General features: G+C 44.5%; 1 protein-coding gene across 1 annotated transcript; it reads left to right on the top strand.

Annotated features, from left to right (window-relative positions):
• The first annotated feature begins 436 nt into the window (after positions 1-436).
• On the top strand, positions 437-18075 carry LOC138605419 (trichohyalin-like). The gene is made up of 10 exons (XM_069677662.1): positions 437-609; positions 2745-3779; positions 5279-7418; positions 14490-14602; positions 15185-15281; positions 15386-15530; positions 15659-15789; positions 15898-16100; positions 16204-16307; positions 17189-18075. The coding sequence occupies exons 2-9, from the start codon at positions 2755-2757 to the stop codon at positions 16277-16279; spliced, it is 3930 nt and encodes a 1309-aa protein (XP_069533763.1). The 5' UTR covers positions 437-609; positions 2745-2754; the 3' UTR covers positions 16280-16307; positions 17189-18075.
• The last annotated feature ends 568 nt before the right edge of the window (positions 18076-18643 follow it).

Raw genomic sequence — 18643 nt, 5'->3', positions numbered from 1 at the left:
ATGCGTAAAACACCACAGAAAAGAAAGATAATGATTATAATTCTAAGTCTAGGAGTATGTAGATTGCAGTTCTCACAAAACTAACACTATATTGGCATTTGGAAGTTTCCCTTGAAGGCCATTTGCTAATCAGCTCTTTAGTATACTCATCAAGCCTGCTATGATCTGAATACCAAACTCTGTGCTGTCTACATTTAAATCACTTGTGTCTTTTTTGAGCGCTCTCTTTGTAATCATAACCCTCAATTGCTATAATAAGAACATGTCTTTTACCTTACTTTAGTGGTGACATATAGCAAACAATATTTCCTGTGCTTTTATTTTGAAGCATACACACGCCACTTCCTGTCCAATTAAGTCTCTCCGTTCGTGACTTGACCGCGGAGCAGCGTGGCTCGACCTGAGGCGGGCTGGCAGAGGGAGGAGGGAGTGTCTGCTGGGTGTAGCAGCAGCAGCAGCAGCCTGACGTCTTGTTAGTGTGAATGACTTGGAGGAAAAACAGCTCAGCAGGCGAGACAGTCGCGGAAAACTGAGGAACAATTTTCTTTTGTAACTTCTTCCCGCTTCCTTCCTTCCTCCCCCACCTGTATGACTGCGTGAAGACAAAAGGTAAAAAAAAAAAAATTACTTACTGCTAACAAAATATATATAGTTCAACCGTTGGAAAAGTGTATCAAGCTGCAGTTAAGAGCAGGTGCAACATATTAGTTTTTGTATTTTCTTTGTAACTCCTGTTACACTGTATCCGCATACTTGTATCTTTACTAAGGAGTTATACACAGAACTGGCAGACTAATTAGCTTGGATTAAACGCAAAGTTACTTTCATTTAGCTCACTTTCCATTGTCCAGCTGCGGCAGACACACTGCTGGTTCAACGACTGGGAGGTCATCGTTGACGCGTTTATAAGTAACTTATTAACAACTCTCAATAAAACATGGGGACCCAAATAACGTTTATTTCGTCTTCTTTTGGGTTCTTCGAGTTATGATATCGCGATGTTTGACTCTTTAAGGACGAGAGTTAAGTGCTTAGCTTCTCAGGGCATCACTTAGAAGTAAACAAGTAATAGGGTGGTCATCAAAATCAAATGTACTCAGTGTAAGTTAACGTTAGCCTTGGCTGGCAAACAGGCACTGAAAGGCAAACAAAGATAAAGACACAAAAATCCCACAAGCTAAACGATTTTTCACTCATGTCCTGGACTCCATGAATGTGGCCTAAATAAGCAACAGAAATCGTCTCTCAACTGCAGCTTTATCTGCCAGACAGTGTTTGTTTCTCAGGAATGCAACGTTAGGAAAAGTTAAACACATTATTTAGCCCCGGTGGGTGGTGCACACAGTTTTTGGAGTCCACACTGATCCCATTGCACAATATCATACAAACCCAGAGGAGTTGTGTTGTGAGAGCAATGCAGCACAAAGATTACAAAACATATCACATGCACAAAATACCAAAGTGCACACCGACTGAATCGAACCAGCTGTAGACTGATACTGTAAGAGTGACACAGTGAGCATTATGCTGACACACTAAACTGCACATATTAAAGTGTATGGGGTGTGGAGTTACCGGTTTGTGCTGAAGTCTTACTGGTCAAACCAGATGATGTGCTGCACACAATACTTGTGTGGTATTGAGTGTTGCACATATAGAAACATTACTGTTATTTATATCACACGCTGCTTACATGTGGACTTTCATTTGTGAAGGTTATTGGTGTTGATCAAAACGATAATGTGGCTGTACTTACACAGCAGCTGGTTTTACCTTTCAGTGGTTTTTAGTCAAACCGGAGATCTTGTGTGATTATGTTTTTACTGCAGTACATATTGTTGATGTGTGCGATGACTCATCAGGCCTGCTTCAGTCTGAGGCAACATGTATCCTACCTGCCTGCTTTGATTCCTATTTTAGTAGTTCTTTTATATGAAGATTGGTTTAGAAATACAAAACAGTACAGCAGCTCACTTTATTTCCACCGTTAAAGTCGCATATTATGACTGATTAATAACACATGTCGGATTTTATTATAAGGCTTCAATTTTTAGGCTCGGTATTAGACTCTTCATGTACAGTATGCGTGTGCATTATAAGCTTGTGTAAGAGATCTGAGTAGTGTCTCCTAATCACATGACCACGGCTGTTTGCTCGCTCTGTGCAGTCTGTGAAATGGTGACAAACTCATCAAAGATCCACAGCAGAAACTGGTATCAGTTAGATATGACACAGTGGATACAACGTGGAAAGGGTCGAGTATTGATTTATTAATTTAAAAGAAAAGAATGTAAGGTTGCTTGGGGCATAAAGAAATACCTTCACAATTACAACCAATTGCACAATACAGGGTCTTGGTATAGACATACATTACCTGACTTTAAGTGTAGTTTTTGATATCTCAATCAAGATGAGCCCTCAGAGGATTCTTGCCACATTCGAATTATCCCACTGACTAAAAAGAAGAAGAAAAAACAGAGGAAGAAAAATCGAAGTTATCCCAGCAGCAGGAAGGCCTTTTATGATGTTTTGAGTCTCTAGTGTTTGTTCAGTATGATTGATTAGTTTCCCTTTGCCCCTGCAGAAGCAACGGGCTTTGAAAAATCCAGAGCAGCCAGACTCGTCCAGGTGTCTTTGTAACAACAAAACCAACTGACTGTGTCCTGGCTGAGAGCTTAAATGCTTTTTTCAATGTAAATATGTTGTGCGCAGTATGTAAACATCTGTGTCCTCTCCTCTTTCAGGTACACAGCCATGGAGAGCTCCATCGAGGCTTCTCAGATTGGTGGCATCTCAAAACCAAAGCCAGGTCTGGCTCTGAAACCTCGACTGGCTCCCAAGCCCTTCTCTCTGCAGAAGAACACCAGCATTCGCTCCATCAATGCCCCGAAGACAGTCACTGGGACTGCTAAGACAATATCGCAGCAGATTGAGAAATCTGAGGCCGCTGGCGTCCCCGAACAGATTTTACCAACTCCTGCTGAGCAAAAAAACACCTCTGATTCCAAACCCAGCTCTGTGAGTGTGCTCAACTCCAAAAATCTACCAAAAACAACAGCAGAAAGTAAACAAAGTCCACACGGAGAAGATACTCTCGATTCAAGTGTAGGAAAATCCGCTCCAGCCTCACAAACTGCTCCACCCAAAGAGACGCCCAAGTTTGAGCCGGTCCAGAAGGACGATGTCATCCAAACAAACCACAAAGCGTCCACGGATACCGTAACCGACTTGGAAAAGAAGGATGGAAAAAATAAAGAAGATGAGTCTCAGACTTCTGTCGTCCAGAAGCCTGAAGAATCAGGTTCTGATCCTTCCTCAGCAGTCGATCAAAAATATAGATTTGGCAGCACCAGGAAGCGCCTGCCCACGGCGCTCACCTCTAAGTTTGAGTCTGGTGGTGGCCCGTGTCTGCCCCCCCAGCCGATCGTAACCATCTCTACAACCAGCGCCAAAAATGATGCAAATACTGAGGTCAAAAATGATGCAAAGAAGCCCGAGTCTTCAGATCCAGAGCCGGCAGCAGAACCAGAGCCGTCGAACAGAGAAAACAGCGATGAAGGCGGGCTGACGGAGGACTACAATGGAGGTGGCAGCATAAAACGCAGAATCAGTCAACTGTTCGACTCGTCATCGAGGCCGGAGGTCACGGCAAAGAAAGAGGAGCCGGAAATCATAAATGGGAGACGAGGGGTGAAGGAGAGAATTAAAAACTGGGCAACAGAAACAAACTCTGAGACCGAGAAGAAGCCTCAGGTTTTACCTCGACCTCGCTCGAAAAGGTGAGTGATCTGATGTTTGTGTCTGGTGACGTGTTGAGACACGAAGAAGAGGAAAACACATTCTCTTGCATGTGCAATCAAGCCAGATGTTTATCCAAGGGGTTAATGGCCCGTACGAGTTTTATGGTTTGGATATTGGCCATTTTCATTCCAGATAGATCTTTTGATGTCAGATGAATTCAACAGATGATCTGAAGCCTCTTCAAGGTTTGAAAATGTCGCTTTTTTCGTTCAGTTTCAGTAAGTTAAAAGTGAAAGTCAAAAACTGTTAGGCAGGAATACAGAGAAAGCACTGTCTTTATTTCCTTGTTCCTCCTTACCTGCTGGGATTTCTGTGGACATTCAATTGTGGTAAATGTGTCACGTTACTTGGAATTACTAGATTATGGCCTCATTTATTTCCTCAAATAAGTTTTGACAAGAGTGCAACCCAGGCCTCAAATAGTTTATCTCGCTCTGTCCAAAGTCCCTAAACTCATCATTAACAGCTGAAGTCACTGCTGGTCATTTGGCAACCACCTCACTCTGATAACAAGACTCCACGGTGTTTCAACTTCCTGCATGTTACTCCCTGTTAAACTACAACTTCACATTTTTATATTCACAACAAAAACAGAAAAAGTATTAATTATTGAGCTTTAATAGTGGGCCTGCCAAATGTGAGGAAAATCTGTGATGTGGGATATGTGCATAGTGTGTGCATATTTCCTATAACTAACATCGTCTCTCCTGCATTCAAAATAATTCCAAATAGAATTTTTTTTCACCCCAAAGTCTTTCACATTTTCTTCAGCCAACTTGCAAGCTCACCTTGCAGTCACAACCAACTTTACACCAATTATTTTGAGGGTAGCTGATGTCTAGCTGTCTTCATCTTTAGCCCCTTTCCCGCTGGTCAAAAAACCAGCAGGAAAGGTTACAATTGGCATTTAGACCTGGGTCAAATGACTCTGCAGTAGACCCGGGTAATTATCGCCTCGGCTCCGATCTGCAATGATGGGAACACACAACACGACATGCTAATCTCCGCCTCCTTTCTGGAGCGACGACGCGCATTGAAGTGCCGGCCGCTGTTGCGTTTCGTCCAAGATGCCGCAACACTTGCAAGACAGCGAGGTGAGAGAACTTCTGAAGAAGAAGAAGTAATAAGGCGACAGGTTTCCAGCGCATTTGTGATGTCAGACGGTGACGCAGCAGAAAAGAGACTGAAAGGGGTATACTCCACTGGCAATGGGAAAAGAGACAATCAGCATTTATTAGCGGGTCGTCCCGGGTCTGAAAAACCTGCGTCAACGCGCTAATTTTGGCAGTAAAGGGATATTATTGGCAAAGTGGCGTGTATACATGGCCCATCCGCTCTATGCTAAGTCAGGCTAAACGTCTAATAGCTGAATCTTTGTATTTAGCGCATAGCCATGAAAGAAAACAAATATAAGTAATTCAGGATCAAATGTAGGACTGTCTTCTTTCACCTTTGACTCCTGTCGTCTCTTTCACAGCTTTGAGCCTGTGCCTGCTCCAACCGCAGATGAAACACCCAAAATACCAATAGTTGAACCTCCTGCAACAGAGACATCACCAAGTGAGGCGGTGGAGCTTCCCTCAAAGGTTTCACCTGCGGAACAACCCACAGAGATCCCAACAGAAGCACCTAAAGATGCTCTTACTGAAGATAAGCCATCAGAGAGCTCGGGAGAGGCACCAGAAGAGCAGGTGGAGAATAAATCAACTGACGGTGAAGTCCAACTTAGAAACCGCAGTCCGTCTCCAAGCCAGGCAGCCACCGACGAGGAAGACTCAGATAGTGAAAGTCCTCTGCGCCCTCTGAGGAGGGACAGAGTCAAACGCCGCTCTGTTCACTTTGGAACGGTGGAGAGAGACGATGGAGGGCCTCCGGTGCCGCTGGGCTCAGACCCTGATTCCAGCGAAGAAGAAGAAGAAGAAGAAGAAGATGCTCCTCAGGATGAAGCTAAGGAGGAAGTCCCAGACAAAGATCATGAGGCGCAAAGAGAAGAAGAGGAACGACAGAAACATCTGGAATTTGAAAGACGACGGAGAGCAGAGGAGCACGAACAGGCCACGCTTCAGATCGAAGAAGAGCGGAAACGAAAAGAAGAAGAAGAAGAGAGGGAGAAAGAAAAGGCAAGGCAAAGGGAAGAGGAGGAAAGGGAAAAAGTGAGGCTGAGGGAGGAGGCAATGGAGCGACAGATGAAGGAGGAGTGGGAGAGAGAAAGGTTGAAAGAAGAGGAGAGGGCGCGGGAAAGGGAGAGAGAAGTAGAGGTGGAGAGGGAGAGGCAGATGGAGTTGATGCTACAGAAACAGAGAGAAGAAGAAAGAGAGAGGTTGAAACAGGAGGAGGAGAGACTTAAAAAAGAGCAGGAGGAGAGGGAAAAGGAGAGACTGAAGGAGGAGGAGAGGCTGAAGGAGGAAAGGGAAAGACAGAGGCTGAGAGAAGAAGAGATGGAGAGAGTGAAGGGAGAGAGGCTGAGGGAGGAAAAAGAAAAACAGAGGCAGAGAGAAGAAGAGATGGAGAGGGAGAAGCAGTTGGAGTTGATGTTGCAGAGACAGAGAGAGGAGGAAAGAGAGAGAGCGAAACAGGAGGAGGAGAGACTCACAAAACAGCGGGAGGAGAGGGAAAAGGAGAGACTGAAGGAGGAGGAGGAGGAGAGGCTGAAGGAGGAAAGAGAAAGACAGAGGCAGAGAGAAGAGGAGGATAGATTGATTCATTCACATGACCACAAATTTGAGAAAAAACTCAGAGAGGACGAACTTAATAAAGAAAAGCAAAGAGAGGAGGAGTGGGAAAAGGAGTGGGTGAAGAGGACGGAGAGTTTGAGCAGAGACGAAGAAGGAGAGAGGGAAAGAGAGGAAGAGTTGATGTTGCAGAGACAGAGAGAGGAAAGACTCCGACAAGAGGAGAGGGAGAAAGAAAGACTGAGGGAGGAGGCGGTGGAGAGAGAACAAGAGATGCAGAGAAGGCTGAAAGAGCAGCGAGAAAGAGAGGAAGAGATGGAGAGAGAGAAGAAAATGGAGAGACGGGAAGAGGAAAGAAGGAGACAGATAGAGAAAGAAAGAATGGAGGAGCTGGAGAGGAAAATGCAAGAGGAGTTGGACAGAAAGCAAGCACAAGAACTAGAAGACAAGATCCGATTGGAGGAGGAGAGAGGACGAGACGAAACAAAAGATGAGCCTCACAAGTCAGAATCACCACTTTCCCCATCAGCAAAAACCCCAGAGAGTCAAATCGACGTGGTTTACGACGACTTCTCCGTCAGACATTCTCTGAACAATGTGGATTTTGACGACTTCTCCGTCAAACCAAAGAGATGGGGCTCAAAGCCTAAAGCAGAAACTACTCCGGTCATCCAGAGCCGCGAACCTGATCCTGAGGAGAAACAGGAAGGCGAAGTCGTCCTGCTGAATGTACGCTATTTGGAAAATAATGAGCCCGAGCAGGTGGAAAAACCAGACAGCCCAGAGCCCATACTAGCCCTGAAAAGACCAGAGAAAGAGGAAGAAGAAGAGGAGCCGAGGCCAGAGGTGGAGCAGATCATCTCCATGGAGGTGGAGGAAGAGGAGCCAGAGAGGGAGGAGCAGGAAGAGGAGGAGACATGGGAATGTGAAGACGACAAGCAGGAGGTAAATGATTGATATACTTCTCATGTTGTTGCACAAAAAAAGGGTGAGGTTAAGAACAGAGACAGGAGTGTACATGTAAATGCGCTTTTTTAACCACTTAATCACACCAGCCTGGCAGACACACACACACTGCCATTCCTGTAGCGCGGGCAAAAACATCTTGTTATACTTGCTTCAGCCTGATTCAGTCACAGGTGTGTGTGTGTGTGTGTGTGTGTGTGTGTGTGTGTGTGTGTGTGTGTGTGTGTGTGTGTGCGTGTAGGTGTGACACTGAGTAATGAAACAAGCATGGCCTGAAATCTACGTGCCACTTGTCAGTAGTACCATCTTGCTTTCACCACAGCTCGACAGCTTCCTACATAAACATATTAGTGTCTAAATAAGTGTTGACTTAGGAGGCGTGACGATGAGAAGAAACAGCCGTGAATATGCTCGGTCCTTAATTTGTGCTCAGCACCTGGAGATTATATGTCTAGGATGACAGTAACAGTACACACAACTGTATGAGCCCTGTTGTCTTGTGGTGTATGTATGTAGAAGTGTGGTTATCACAGTTAGACATCAACAGGACGTGAGGTTACGACTTCCTCTGCAACGGTCCTGTTGTAGCTCCTTTCATTTCAAGTCTTTCCTTGTGTGTTAAAAATAAATTTCCTTTCAAAGTGAAGAAAATCTTTCAATATCACGACATGGCTTGGGTATATGAAGGAGTGATTGATTACTTCACTTGGGCATACTGGATGGGTTTTCTCCAGCAGATATGGGTGAGTCTTCTGGGACAGAAATGTTTCCTGCTAGTTTGTTTTAAAGTGAATTGCCGGCAGAGCCAGAACAGCGATGTACACCTCGGGCAGGTTACCACATTATATGTCTTATGTTTGGTTTGTCATGTTACAATGTTACAATTTCAAAGCGACGAACATCTGAGAGTTAAAACAACACAAGCAGCGATCAAGACAGGAAGGAACAAAGTCAGTAAAACAGCTTCAGGTGCGATCAGACACAGGCAGTGCACAGGGCGTTATTATTATTGTTTTTGTTTGTCATCATCATCAACAACATGAACAAAGTCAATACAGTCATCATGATAATTGTTTGTCATGCAGTAAGCGAGCCTCTTTCATCAATGTGGTTAACACGTGATATAGTTTGACCACTGGTTTTGTTTTGCAGAGATTTAGATGAGAAAACTGATACCACTCTCACGTCTGTGTGATGTATATCAGTTATATCAGAGTTAGCGACAAGTTAGCTTAGCTTAGAATAACAACTGATAACAGGGAAACTAGTCTAGCTAGCTAGAAAGCTAGTCTTGCTCTGTTAACAAAATCTGCTAACCATAACCTCTAGCTCATTGAACCCCCAGCAAGCTGTTTCCCCATTTGTTCCAGTCATTATGCTAAGCTAGGCTAAGCTTAGCTGGTAGTAGCTTCTTTTTGGTGCACACAGATGAGTTTAATTTTTCCTAAAAGTTACTATTAAGTACCAGACTTTTCCTTAAAGTGACATGGCCTTCCTGTCCCTTTAGGTCTCCCATTACAAGTCTCAAATAGTTTCAAAGAACAATATTAAGGCTGCCTCTAACACAAAGTTTATCTTCTGCTTCACTTGATGCACATTCAAAGGCCCATTGAAGTTGTTCAGCTGCAGTCAACAACCCATGTCTGAGCTTACTTTCGGGCGGACCCGCAAAACAACGTCATCGCTGTGCTTCCTGAAAGACGTAGTCCTAATCAGCTGGGGTTTTAATAATCCTCTATTGTTCTCGGAAAATTGGAGTCACTTTAGCAGTGTAGGCCTCATTGTGGAGCGACAGACCGAAGTGAAGATAACAGCCTAACAATGCGTCTAAAATACCTACAAACAATTGAAAGGTCACACGCTTTATATAACTAAGTGGACATACGTTAGTCACAAAAAATGAACACTAAGAATCTGACACTTGATCGCGCTTGACTTTGTGAAAAACAGAAAAGGCATCAAACGCAAACAGTGTACGGTAAACGGAGCTGCTGATAGCACTTATCGGAAAACAGCTTACAAGGCCGCGCCAGTCAGGACAGATCGCTTCACCACCTGTTTGAACATGCAACATTTTTACCCAGTTAATGAAAACACAGAAGTCTGGATCACTCAACTGTGTGAGACTGTGAGTGTGTGTGTGTGTGTGCATCTTTGTGATTCTGATGTTTGCTGCGTGCACACTTCAGCAAACAAACCAACCGACACAACCAGTAAGCTGCTGTAAGGGGGCTTTGTTGTACGACTGTTTAGCTGCCTGTAAGGTAAGGTCAGTGATACTGGAGCGTCCCTGGTTATGTTTGTGTGAGGCCTGTTTTCACCACCGAGTGGCGCTGCTGCTCCTAACAACTGCACTTCCTTATTCTGCAGCACAGAAACCAACAACTTCATCTCAAACAGAGCACCTTAAACTGCTGTGATAGAGCCACAGTAACACTGAAAAGTCAAGTTTAATACATATCACCTCTTTAGTGCTGCAAGGAAACCTCTGCAGAAAAGGCGCTATTGTGCAAAAGCTCTCTCTTTTGTCAGAGCAGAATGAGTTGTGTTTACAGGGCAAACAGAAGCTTTGCAGCCAACCGGGCATGCTAATTCAGGCTACTGACTCAAAGAGAGACTGACGGACGGATGGGTTTTATAGTAAGAAGAGATGAGATGCTATGTGATCATCATGTCCTCATTTGGATCTGGTCAACAGGGCAGCGTGTCAGAATGTCCATACATGGTGCCCCTCTCTCTCTGTCTGTCTCTCTGCTAAATCTCTCCACCCAGTTTAAAGCGAGCCCGTCACCCCTCCTTCCACACATACTTTCTGCCACACTTACACTGGAAAGAGGATGGGCTAAACTACAGACAAGACAGTTCTCATATCCTCTGTCCATTCTTTCAGTCATGTAGTGCTCAAACTGTCTAACTTTGCAAAAGCTTCCGCCGTTCTCTCCGAGTTCCTCCTCCTCTAACAAAGACCTGCTTCATTCAGCTACCTGCATTTACCTACGTGAAGAGAGCACGGGAGAGCGGCGCAGAGAGCACCTCGTCCCAGCCTGCCACACCTTCCTTCCTTCCTTTCCCTTGGGATTTTCCACATCCGAGCACAGAGCTCCGCTTTGTTTTGACGCTCTCTGACATCACTCAGGTCTAGAGGAGATAAAGAGGTGATCTAAGTTTCTGTACCTGGCTTTGGATTGTTTGGAGTTGCCGATATTTCCCACGCTGCTTTTCCTTTTTTTTTTTCTGAATGGAAAGTAAAGTTGGGACGTAAACCGGGACGTAGGTAAACAAGCAAAGAGGCTGGACTGGGGGGAAACAAGTCTCAGCAGAAGAGAGATGATGTTAAGAGGTAATTGTTTACACTTCAGCGTGCAGGACTGAAATTATTGTCTGCTTTTTTTACGTCTTACGTTAAAGTAAAGAGACTTCTGTCAGTGTCTGTAAATGGACAAATATGTGATGAAGGGAGGTTCTTTCTCTGGACGGCTTCTGTTTAGGATGTCACATCCATCACTCTGAATGCTGCAGCGGAATAATGTTGTCACAGTGCAAACACATGCCCTCTCAGACTGTTTACCTCTTTACTGACAGCAAATAAAAGACTGTTCCAGGAAGTTTGTGTGGACAATAAAATCATGGAGAGAGAGGAGGGATCCCGCTCAAAAGAAAGATGGTTTTGTTCTGAATGAGGTCAGAAACCTTTTTACTTTGTTCTTCACCGTCGGCCTGCTGAAAATGACAACTGAAGGCCAGATCACAGCCTCAGCTTTCTGACTCGCCTACAAAATCCCATCATCTCAAACCAAGCTGGACCTCAGTCTCTGCGGTGAAACGCTTCCCATGGTGACCATAGCGCCTGGACGACCAACCGTTTGAACCTTTTTCAACCATGCAGTACTTTGGAGGGAAACTGTCGGCCGCCCAGCTGCAGGTGGCGGGCTGGATGGGCAACGTGAGACGCTCCTTGCAAGGAGCTCTGGAGCTGGTGTGGGGCCCCGCGGAAGAGAAGCAAGAGGAGGAGGGGGACGAGGATAAAGAGGAGGAGGAAGAAGGTGGAGATGATGGAGGAAGGTTTCAGAGAGCCATGTCGCCGCTTCGTAGCTTCGCCAGACGCAGCAGGAGATCCCTGCGCCGCTTCTCCGTCAGGAGTCGGCGGACTCTGCAGAGGAGAGCCACTGAAAGCTGCTCTGTAAGAGCTGACGAAGTAACCCAACAGACGTCAACGAATTCTCTGAAATGTGCTGTTATAACATATTTTACATTAATAACCTTTAAGGGTTTGGCAAGCTCATATCAGTTGACATAAGAGATTTTAAGGCCCAGTTTCTCCAAATTAAGACGCACGAGTTTGCTGCTTTTTACAGCTTCCCCTGCAACTCATTCCCTAGTCTAATATCTCCACGCCCATTAACAGATAACAATGCAAATGTACTGTATAAAATGTGTTGCAGCAGGCGGCCTGTGGCAGGAAGGATGCAGTTATTTGATAAAGTAGTCCAAATGTAGTGTTTTATCAGTGAGCATGCTTGCTGTTACGTGTCTGCAGCGTGTGTCAGAGATAAAGCAGAGTACTGAAACAAAGTGTGACACAGTTAGACAAGGGTTATCCAAGTATGGCTGTGTATGTCTCTGCCCTCTGTATCTGCCTTTTGCTGTGCAGGAAGTAAGCTGATAGAAACAGCACGACAGTACAGCCGATACAGCTTATATGTACTTATCATTGCCTGGTTTGGTAGTGTATTTCTTTTTGGGAGATATCTTTGGGTGCAAAATGCAACACAGGAAGCAGTTTTTCAGATATGCTCGTTTGATCTGTTTGCTGTAGCTGCTGCATGCATGTGAATGTAAGTGTGTCAATGCATGTGTAGGTTTACAAGCTCAGTAAAATAACCTGCAGGCTGTTTCCATTTTAATTTGATGATCCATCACCTCCCTGGAAGAATTGGAGGTGATGTTTTGTCGATCATCCTCATCTTTTATTCTGGATTAGAGTCTCAGTGCTTGTTTTAGCGGCATATTCAGGATGTTATCCTCTCCGCTAGACGATAAACAAGCCCTCCTACACATTCCACTGACCGTGAAAAAAATTGGGATGGAGGTAAACTATAATAAAGCGGAGTCTGTCTTGACTTGCACAGCATACTGCGCCGGTGCAGTCACACATGCACAGGTATTTTGCAGGTCATAGGTGTTTTTAGTGTCTGGGTTTATGTGGGTGTTTACAATACAGTGAAGTTATTGCTAAGAGATCAAGCAATACAACAGCATGCCTTGATAGTGTTGTATAGCATGTAAGTACCTCTTAATCTGCACATGTAGATTAAAGTTTAATCTTGAAGATTTCCTTCTCTTTGGCGGCACCTATGACGATAAACGGGAATTGCGGGAGCACACTTCCCAAATATCCACCGTTGGCTCCGGTTGTAACTCTTGGTTTTCCTCGCGCATGTCGCCACAGACACCCAGTCTGTAACACTACTATATACTGCAAATGCACCATTGTGCTACCTCATTCTGCGATAGTGATTTAACAGACATTTATTAAAATGAAAACTTAAATGCTGAACTAACTAAATGTGTATAATTAACAACGACTCAAATGAGGATTTGTGACTGGACAGGTGCCACTCATAGTGAAAAACCTACAGGGAAGTATCACAGGTCCCTAAGCGTCCTCAGCTCATTGTTCTGGTTTTACAACTTTACTGTTTGGTTTCAGTCACACTTTAATCCTCTTAATTTTCAGCCACAGTATCTGAGTGCTCCCTGCCCGCCACAAAATTCCAGACAGACAACATTTGCACCGAGCAGGTTAATATTGTGGAGCATTTAGCTGCTGAATAGCCGAATAACTCCCTCCAAACACAGCTAATAGAAGGGAGAATAATCGAGTTCGAGTTGCTGGGTGGACTCTAAAAGAATGCCAGTGCTGCTCTTTGTACTACTACATGTGAACATAGGCAACTTCATAACATGTCTATGTTGTGTTAAACGCTACTGAAAGAGTACTGAAAGTAAAGTCACACCGAGCTGGCCTTGCCCATTGTGTCTTTGTACCAACAGCAAAGAGGAAGTATTTTGAGAATAAATTTGTTTCTCTGTTTTGTTCACCTGCAGATTTTTTGGAACAGCATGAGAGGCAGGCATCACAGTCACATGTTTTACTGATTATGCAAGTTAACAATCTTTGGGAGCTACAGTGGCTACTTTTGGAGTAAAGGGAGGACAGATTCAGGATAGATGCATGATTGTGGACTTGCACCACCTGTGGACTTTCTCTCTGCGACTGAACAGCCTGTGGTTGCAGGAAAATCACTAGAACCCCATCCACTCGTGCCGTGATGTTGCCAGATAACAGGCCGTGTTGCAAACGAAGCAGCTCCGTGAGTCGGGAGTAATAAATAGAATCATGAAGGAGATGACAATCGCACAGAGCACAGGCGGGTTGTTTTGTATCCAGGTGATCATACAACACAACACTGGGATGTGGCCCATTGACGAAACTCGAAGTGAGCTAAAAGGAATGTGTGTGAGGGAAGCGCACTGCGGTTACTTTTGTTTGGTGTATGTGTTTGTGTGTTTGCGCGTCTGTGTGCGCACCAATGCATTCCAGCATGTGGGCGTGACAGATGAGTGTGTTCGGTGCGTCTGTGTGTTGGCAGTTAGGTGTGTATGCCAGTGTATGTGGGGTGCGTGCGTGCATACACACGCTCATGGTGTTTATTGAGGACAGCCCAGCCTCTGTGACCGGCTCATTAAAAGATGCATGCTTGGCTGGTCCTTAGTCCTCTCGCCCTCTGTAGTTACTGATCTTGGCTCAGTGCACGGTCCACTTTCTCCCTGCCGCAGCTCCACAATGTGAAGCTCTTACATGCAGATTTTCAGATCAAAAGAACACTTAGACTGTTTTATTGCATGTGATAAAGCAGCAGATCCAACAGGTAGATCAGTGGAGTTCAGATAAGCATAATACAGTCCATCCCATAATATTGAACGCTTACTTCCTGTTCTATCTGGTTCTGTCCCATGAAACATTAACCTCTGTTTTCTGTCTCTCAGGCGCAGGTTGGCAGTTATGCCTCAAACGGGGAGGACAAAGACACCGATGCTTTGATAGACAGTGAGCCCGAGCAGCCGAATGAGGCCTGTAAGCCGCCATCTGAATTTGACAGGTAGGAAAGTGGTTGCACCTCAACACCAAACACACTCCATACGCTGTAAACTACACGCTGACATCTGCGTCGTGTGTTCACGTTCCTTATCTCAGGACAGGACGAGACAGGTTGTAAGTGTCGGTCTTTTTATATTTCTGTGCTGAAGGCGTGGCTTCACATTGAGCTGATTTGATTCAAAGTGAGCACACCTGCAAATAGGAGCCCTTTAGCTATGTGACATGAAGTGTGAGAGTAAGTAGCCTGAAGGTGCAGATCAGAAAGTTCAACACTTGTTTCTTGGAATGATCAGCGGAGCATGTAGTGCAACCAAATCTTAGATATTCAACCTAAAAGATGTTATTTGTGATGTGCAGTTCATTGAACATGAATCCTGTGACAGGATAAGCAGGTGTAGCTGCACACTGAACTGTGATGAGAGTTGAGCACCCTCTGCCCTCTTGTGGTCAATAGAGCACAACACAGAAGAGTGGCGCTTTGTGATATTAGACAGAAATTACACCTGAATTGACCTGAATGCATCGTAATAATCCTCTGTGCCTTCTCATTTAAATCTGTGCTCACTCTTGATTTTCTCCTCAGCCCGCAGCCCGTCCCTGACGAAGCTCCCGAAGACCCCCCTGAAGACGCCGATACCACTGATTTCCACAAAGCGGAAGAGCCAGCTCCGTTCCCTGAGGTGGGTTATTCCTTCCTTTCTAATCCACCCTCTTTTTGTGAGCAATGACAGCTGATGTCTGTATCATCTGCAGCAAACACACAGAGTATTTTATTCATTCACAGAGCACCTCTCCTCTCCTGGACACCAGTGTGCAGCGATCGAAGGCAGATCTTGGTAAGAGGCGAAATCGATCGCGTCCGTCACGCGTGTTTCGTGCTGGTTCGTCTACGAGGCAAAGCCCGGACTGGAGGACCCGAGACTCTACAGGTTATTACAGCACCCATAATGTTATCTGCTCAGAGGGATGGAGCTCAGGGGGTTTTATACATTTCAAAGTAAACAAGGAATCTAAAACGCGTTGACGTTACTGCATGTTTTGTCTGATGTGTTTTTAGATGAAAAGGAGGCAAAGCAAAGGGAGTCAGACGAGGAGGAGGAGCAGCCTAAACTGAAGAAAGTCAGTCCTCCTCCTCCCTCCTCGCAGAGAGTCCCCATGTTCCCTGGTTTGAGCCCTTCAGCCTTAATTGTAAGTTACATCAGAGTTCGAGCACAACTTTAAACATAATATACTGTATATCATGTAACAAGTGGGTGGCATTTGAATTGAGCAAAGTGTACTTAACTTGCTCCAAAGGCTCAGCTAAAAAGGAGAACAGGTGGAGGAGGAACTGGAGGAGGAGAGGCAACAGAAGAAGACAAGGGAAAGGAGGAGAAGGAAAGCCACACCGAGGAAGCAGCAGCACCTTCTCCCTCACTGCTCTCCCGCTCTCCTCGCTCTGCCTCTCTTTTAGCGGGGGCCGCACGAGTGCTGCCACCCTTAGGCGGCACGGACAAAGGGTGAGAAAAGAGCATGACGGAGCACATCAAACCGTTATTAAATATCAGCTATGCATGTTTGAATGCGGCGCTTCTCTGATCTGTGATTCTGTGTGTCGTTCAGGGCCGCCGCCTCTCCTGCCTGGCTGAAAGAGCTCAAGTCTAAGAAGCGTCTGAGTCAGCATGACGGGGAAGCTTAGCCAGCGACCGGTGACTGATAAACATGAGGTGAAAATTAAAATATTAAAGACAAACGTTGTTATATAAGAAGATATTTTAAAATACTTATTTATTACAAAAAAATACAGATTTATTCCTATCGACAAATAGAGCTCTGTTTTTGTGATAAGGGCTCTACCACCTTGTTTTTGTATATATCAACTCAAGTATTTTTCGCAACACCTAAAACAATATTTTTTCCTCTTCAGTAGCAGACTTTATAAAACTGCTATTTATAAAATAGGACATTTATCGCCTTCATAACCAGTGAGTTGCTTGTGATGCGCAGAGCATTATAGCACTGAAGAGGATTCTCCACAGAGGAGCACTGAGCATACAAGTTTTGACATTTGGCTTCTGCCCTGAATTACTGCTGTCAGAGTGACGGCGGTATTTAAAAGGACTAATTTGTTTGTGAGTCATGATGCATGAAAGCTGAATAAGTTTGAGATAATGGAAAGCGAATGGTTTAAACTTTTCAGCGATGCTGCGAGGAACACATTTAATGCACACTGTGACTAAACTGACAGCTCAAACACAAACAGGAAGCGGGCCACATGTCTGCAAAACGTCCTGTTCTTAGACTTTACAGTGGGTGAAGACACTCTCATTGTAACTAAATGCACTTCTTCATTTGTGTTCCTGTGGGATTGCTGCTCAACATTAACTTAAGTAAAAAGGTGTCGATGTAACAGGTTTTTTAATTTAAGTGCCACTTGGACAACCCATGCTAAAATTGAATATACTCATGGTCGTGAAGAGTGCTTACAGAGAAACCCTGCCAACAATTGATGTGATAAATGCTGATTATGTAACATAAAGTCGATGCCTCCTGTTGTGTCCGTGTTTGAAACTTCTTCCTGAATGTTTCTATTTGTCGTTTCCTTCAGGAGACACTGCGCCCTCACTGCTGCTGCTGACAGAGACCTCGCCATGATTGCTCCATTTTGCACTTTGAGTGCCTTATTTTGGACCTTTTCTGAGATATGCAGGAGGGAAAATCAGGCTTTCGCTGAACACAGAGGCCATCAAGAACTTTTCTATCTTGTTGATGTGATATGTTGCCATTGCTGTGTGCCAAGACTGTGATGTGTTTAATGCCAAGTACAGGTTTTCTCCACTGTTGTACAGAGGCTCTGTGGTGGGGTGAAACCCCAGTGTAATTGAGAGCAAAGCCACGGACTGTCTTATTGTATGAATGTGTACATCCATCATATACAGACAGGGACTGATCACACTAGGCCTTCAGCAGGTGTATAGCATCACACACACAAACACATGTACAGAATATAAATAATGCATTGCACCTTTTGTGTCTCTAGTTATAATTGTACAAAATGTCTTCAGCATTATCTTTCCACTCACAGATCATCCCAAGTAAACCTTGAAGCACTTTAAGAAAACTAAATGACCGTCCATACAGTACCTCTAAGCATTAGTCATCAAGTGCCTAACTGTAGTAACAGGGTCAAGGGAATATGTCTTTATGTTAAACCTTTAATATCTGTCGTCTTTTTGAAGCAAAAACTTCAAGATGCACTTCCTGGTTTTAGTAAAATGACTGGTAGCTGGTCAGAGCAGCAACAGTGAGAAATTGTTGGGCTATAACACAGTCAGGAAGTGTGTTTTATCAAATGTTTTAACCTAGCATGATGTATTAATCTGCTCTTATATGTGCCTTTTAATGTTAAAGAATGTCATCTATGCTGTAATCATTTATGATCAACTTACTGTACAATAAGAGGAAATTGAGGGAATTTTATTAAATTTTTCTATGAAATGCAATCAGGTGTGTGTTTCTGATTTTAAACGTGCACTCAATAGTCCGCCTACAAGTCAGACATGAAGTTAGAATCTGGAAGTTCTCAGTTTCATCCTATTTGGCGGCACCTTATGGCGATAAAGGGTAATTGCGGATGCATACGTTCCAGATAACCAGACGTCCACGGTTGGCTCCGGTTGTTACTCCTGATTTTCCTCGCTGATGGTCACTTTCCTTTTCAGGAAATCTGAGCCACAAATTTGTTTCTTTTTCTTTGGATTGTCACTTATTTTTGAAGTTGTATCTGTAGTCATCGATCTTTTCTTTGTTTGTTCAGCCATAGTGGATTACTGTTTACTCGCAACACTTGCAGAGACCGGAAAAGCAGTCGCTTTGCTCCGCCTACCCTCTCTGGCAGACCAACCACTGCTGGGTGATGGAAAACGCATCACTAACTGGGCTTGTGATTTTTTCAGTGAATGTCGCCACAGACACCCAGTCCATAAAAATATGATATACTGCAAATGCAATCAGTGGGCCATTGGCTCAATCACCATTGTGTTACCTATTTTGGTGATAGTGA

Source organism: Semicossyphus pulcher, unplaced genomic scaffold (assembly GCF_022749685.1).
Source record: "Semicossyphus pulcher isolate SPU_LCO1_2020_fin unplaced genomic scaffold, fSemPul1.0.p SCAF_3, whole genome shotgun sequence".
Lineage (NCBI taxonomy): Eukaryota > Metazoa > Chordata > Actinopteri > Labriformes > Labridae > Semicossyphus > Semicossyphus pulcher.
This window is presented reverse-complemented; position numbering and strand designations above follow the sequence as displayed.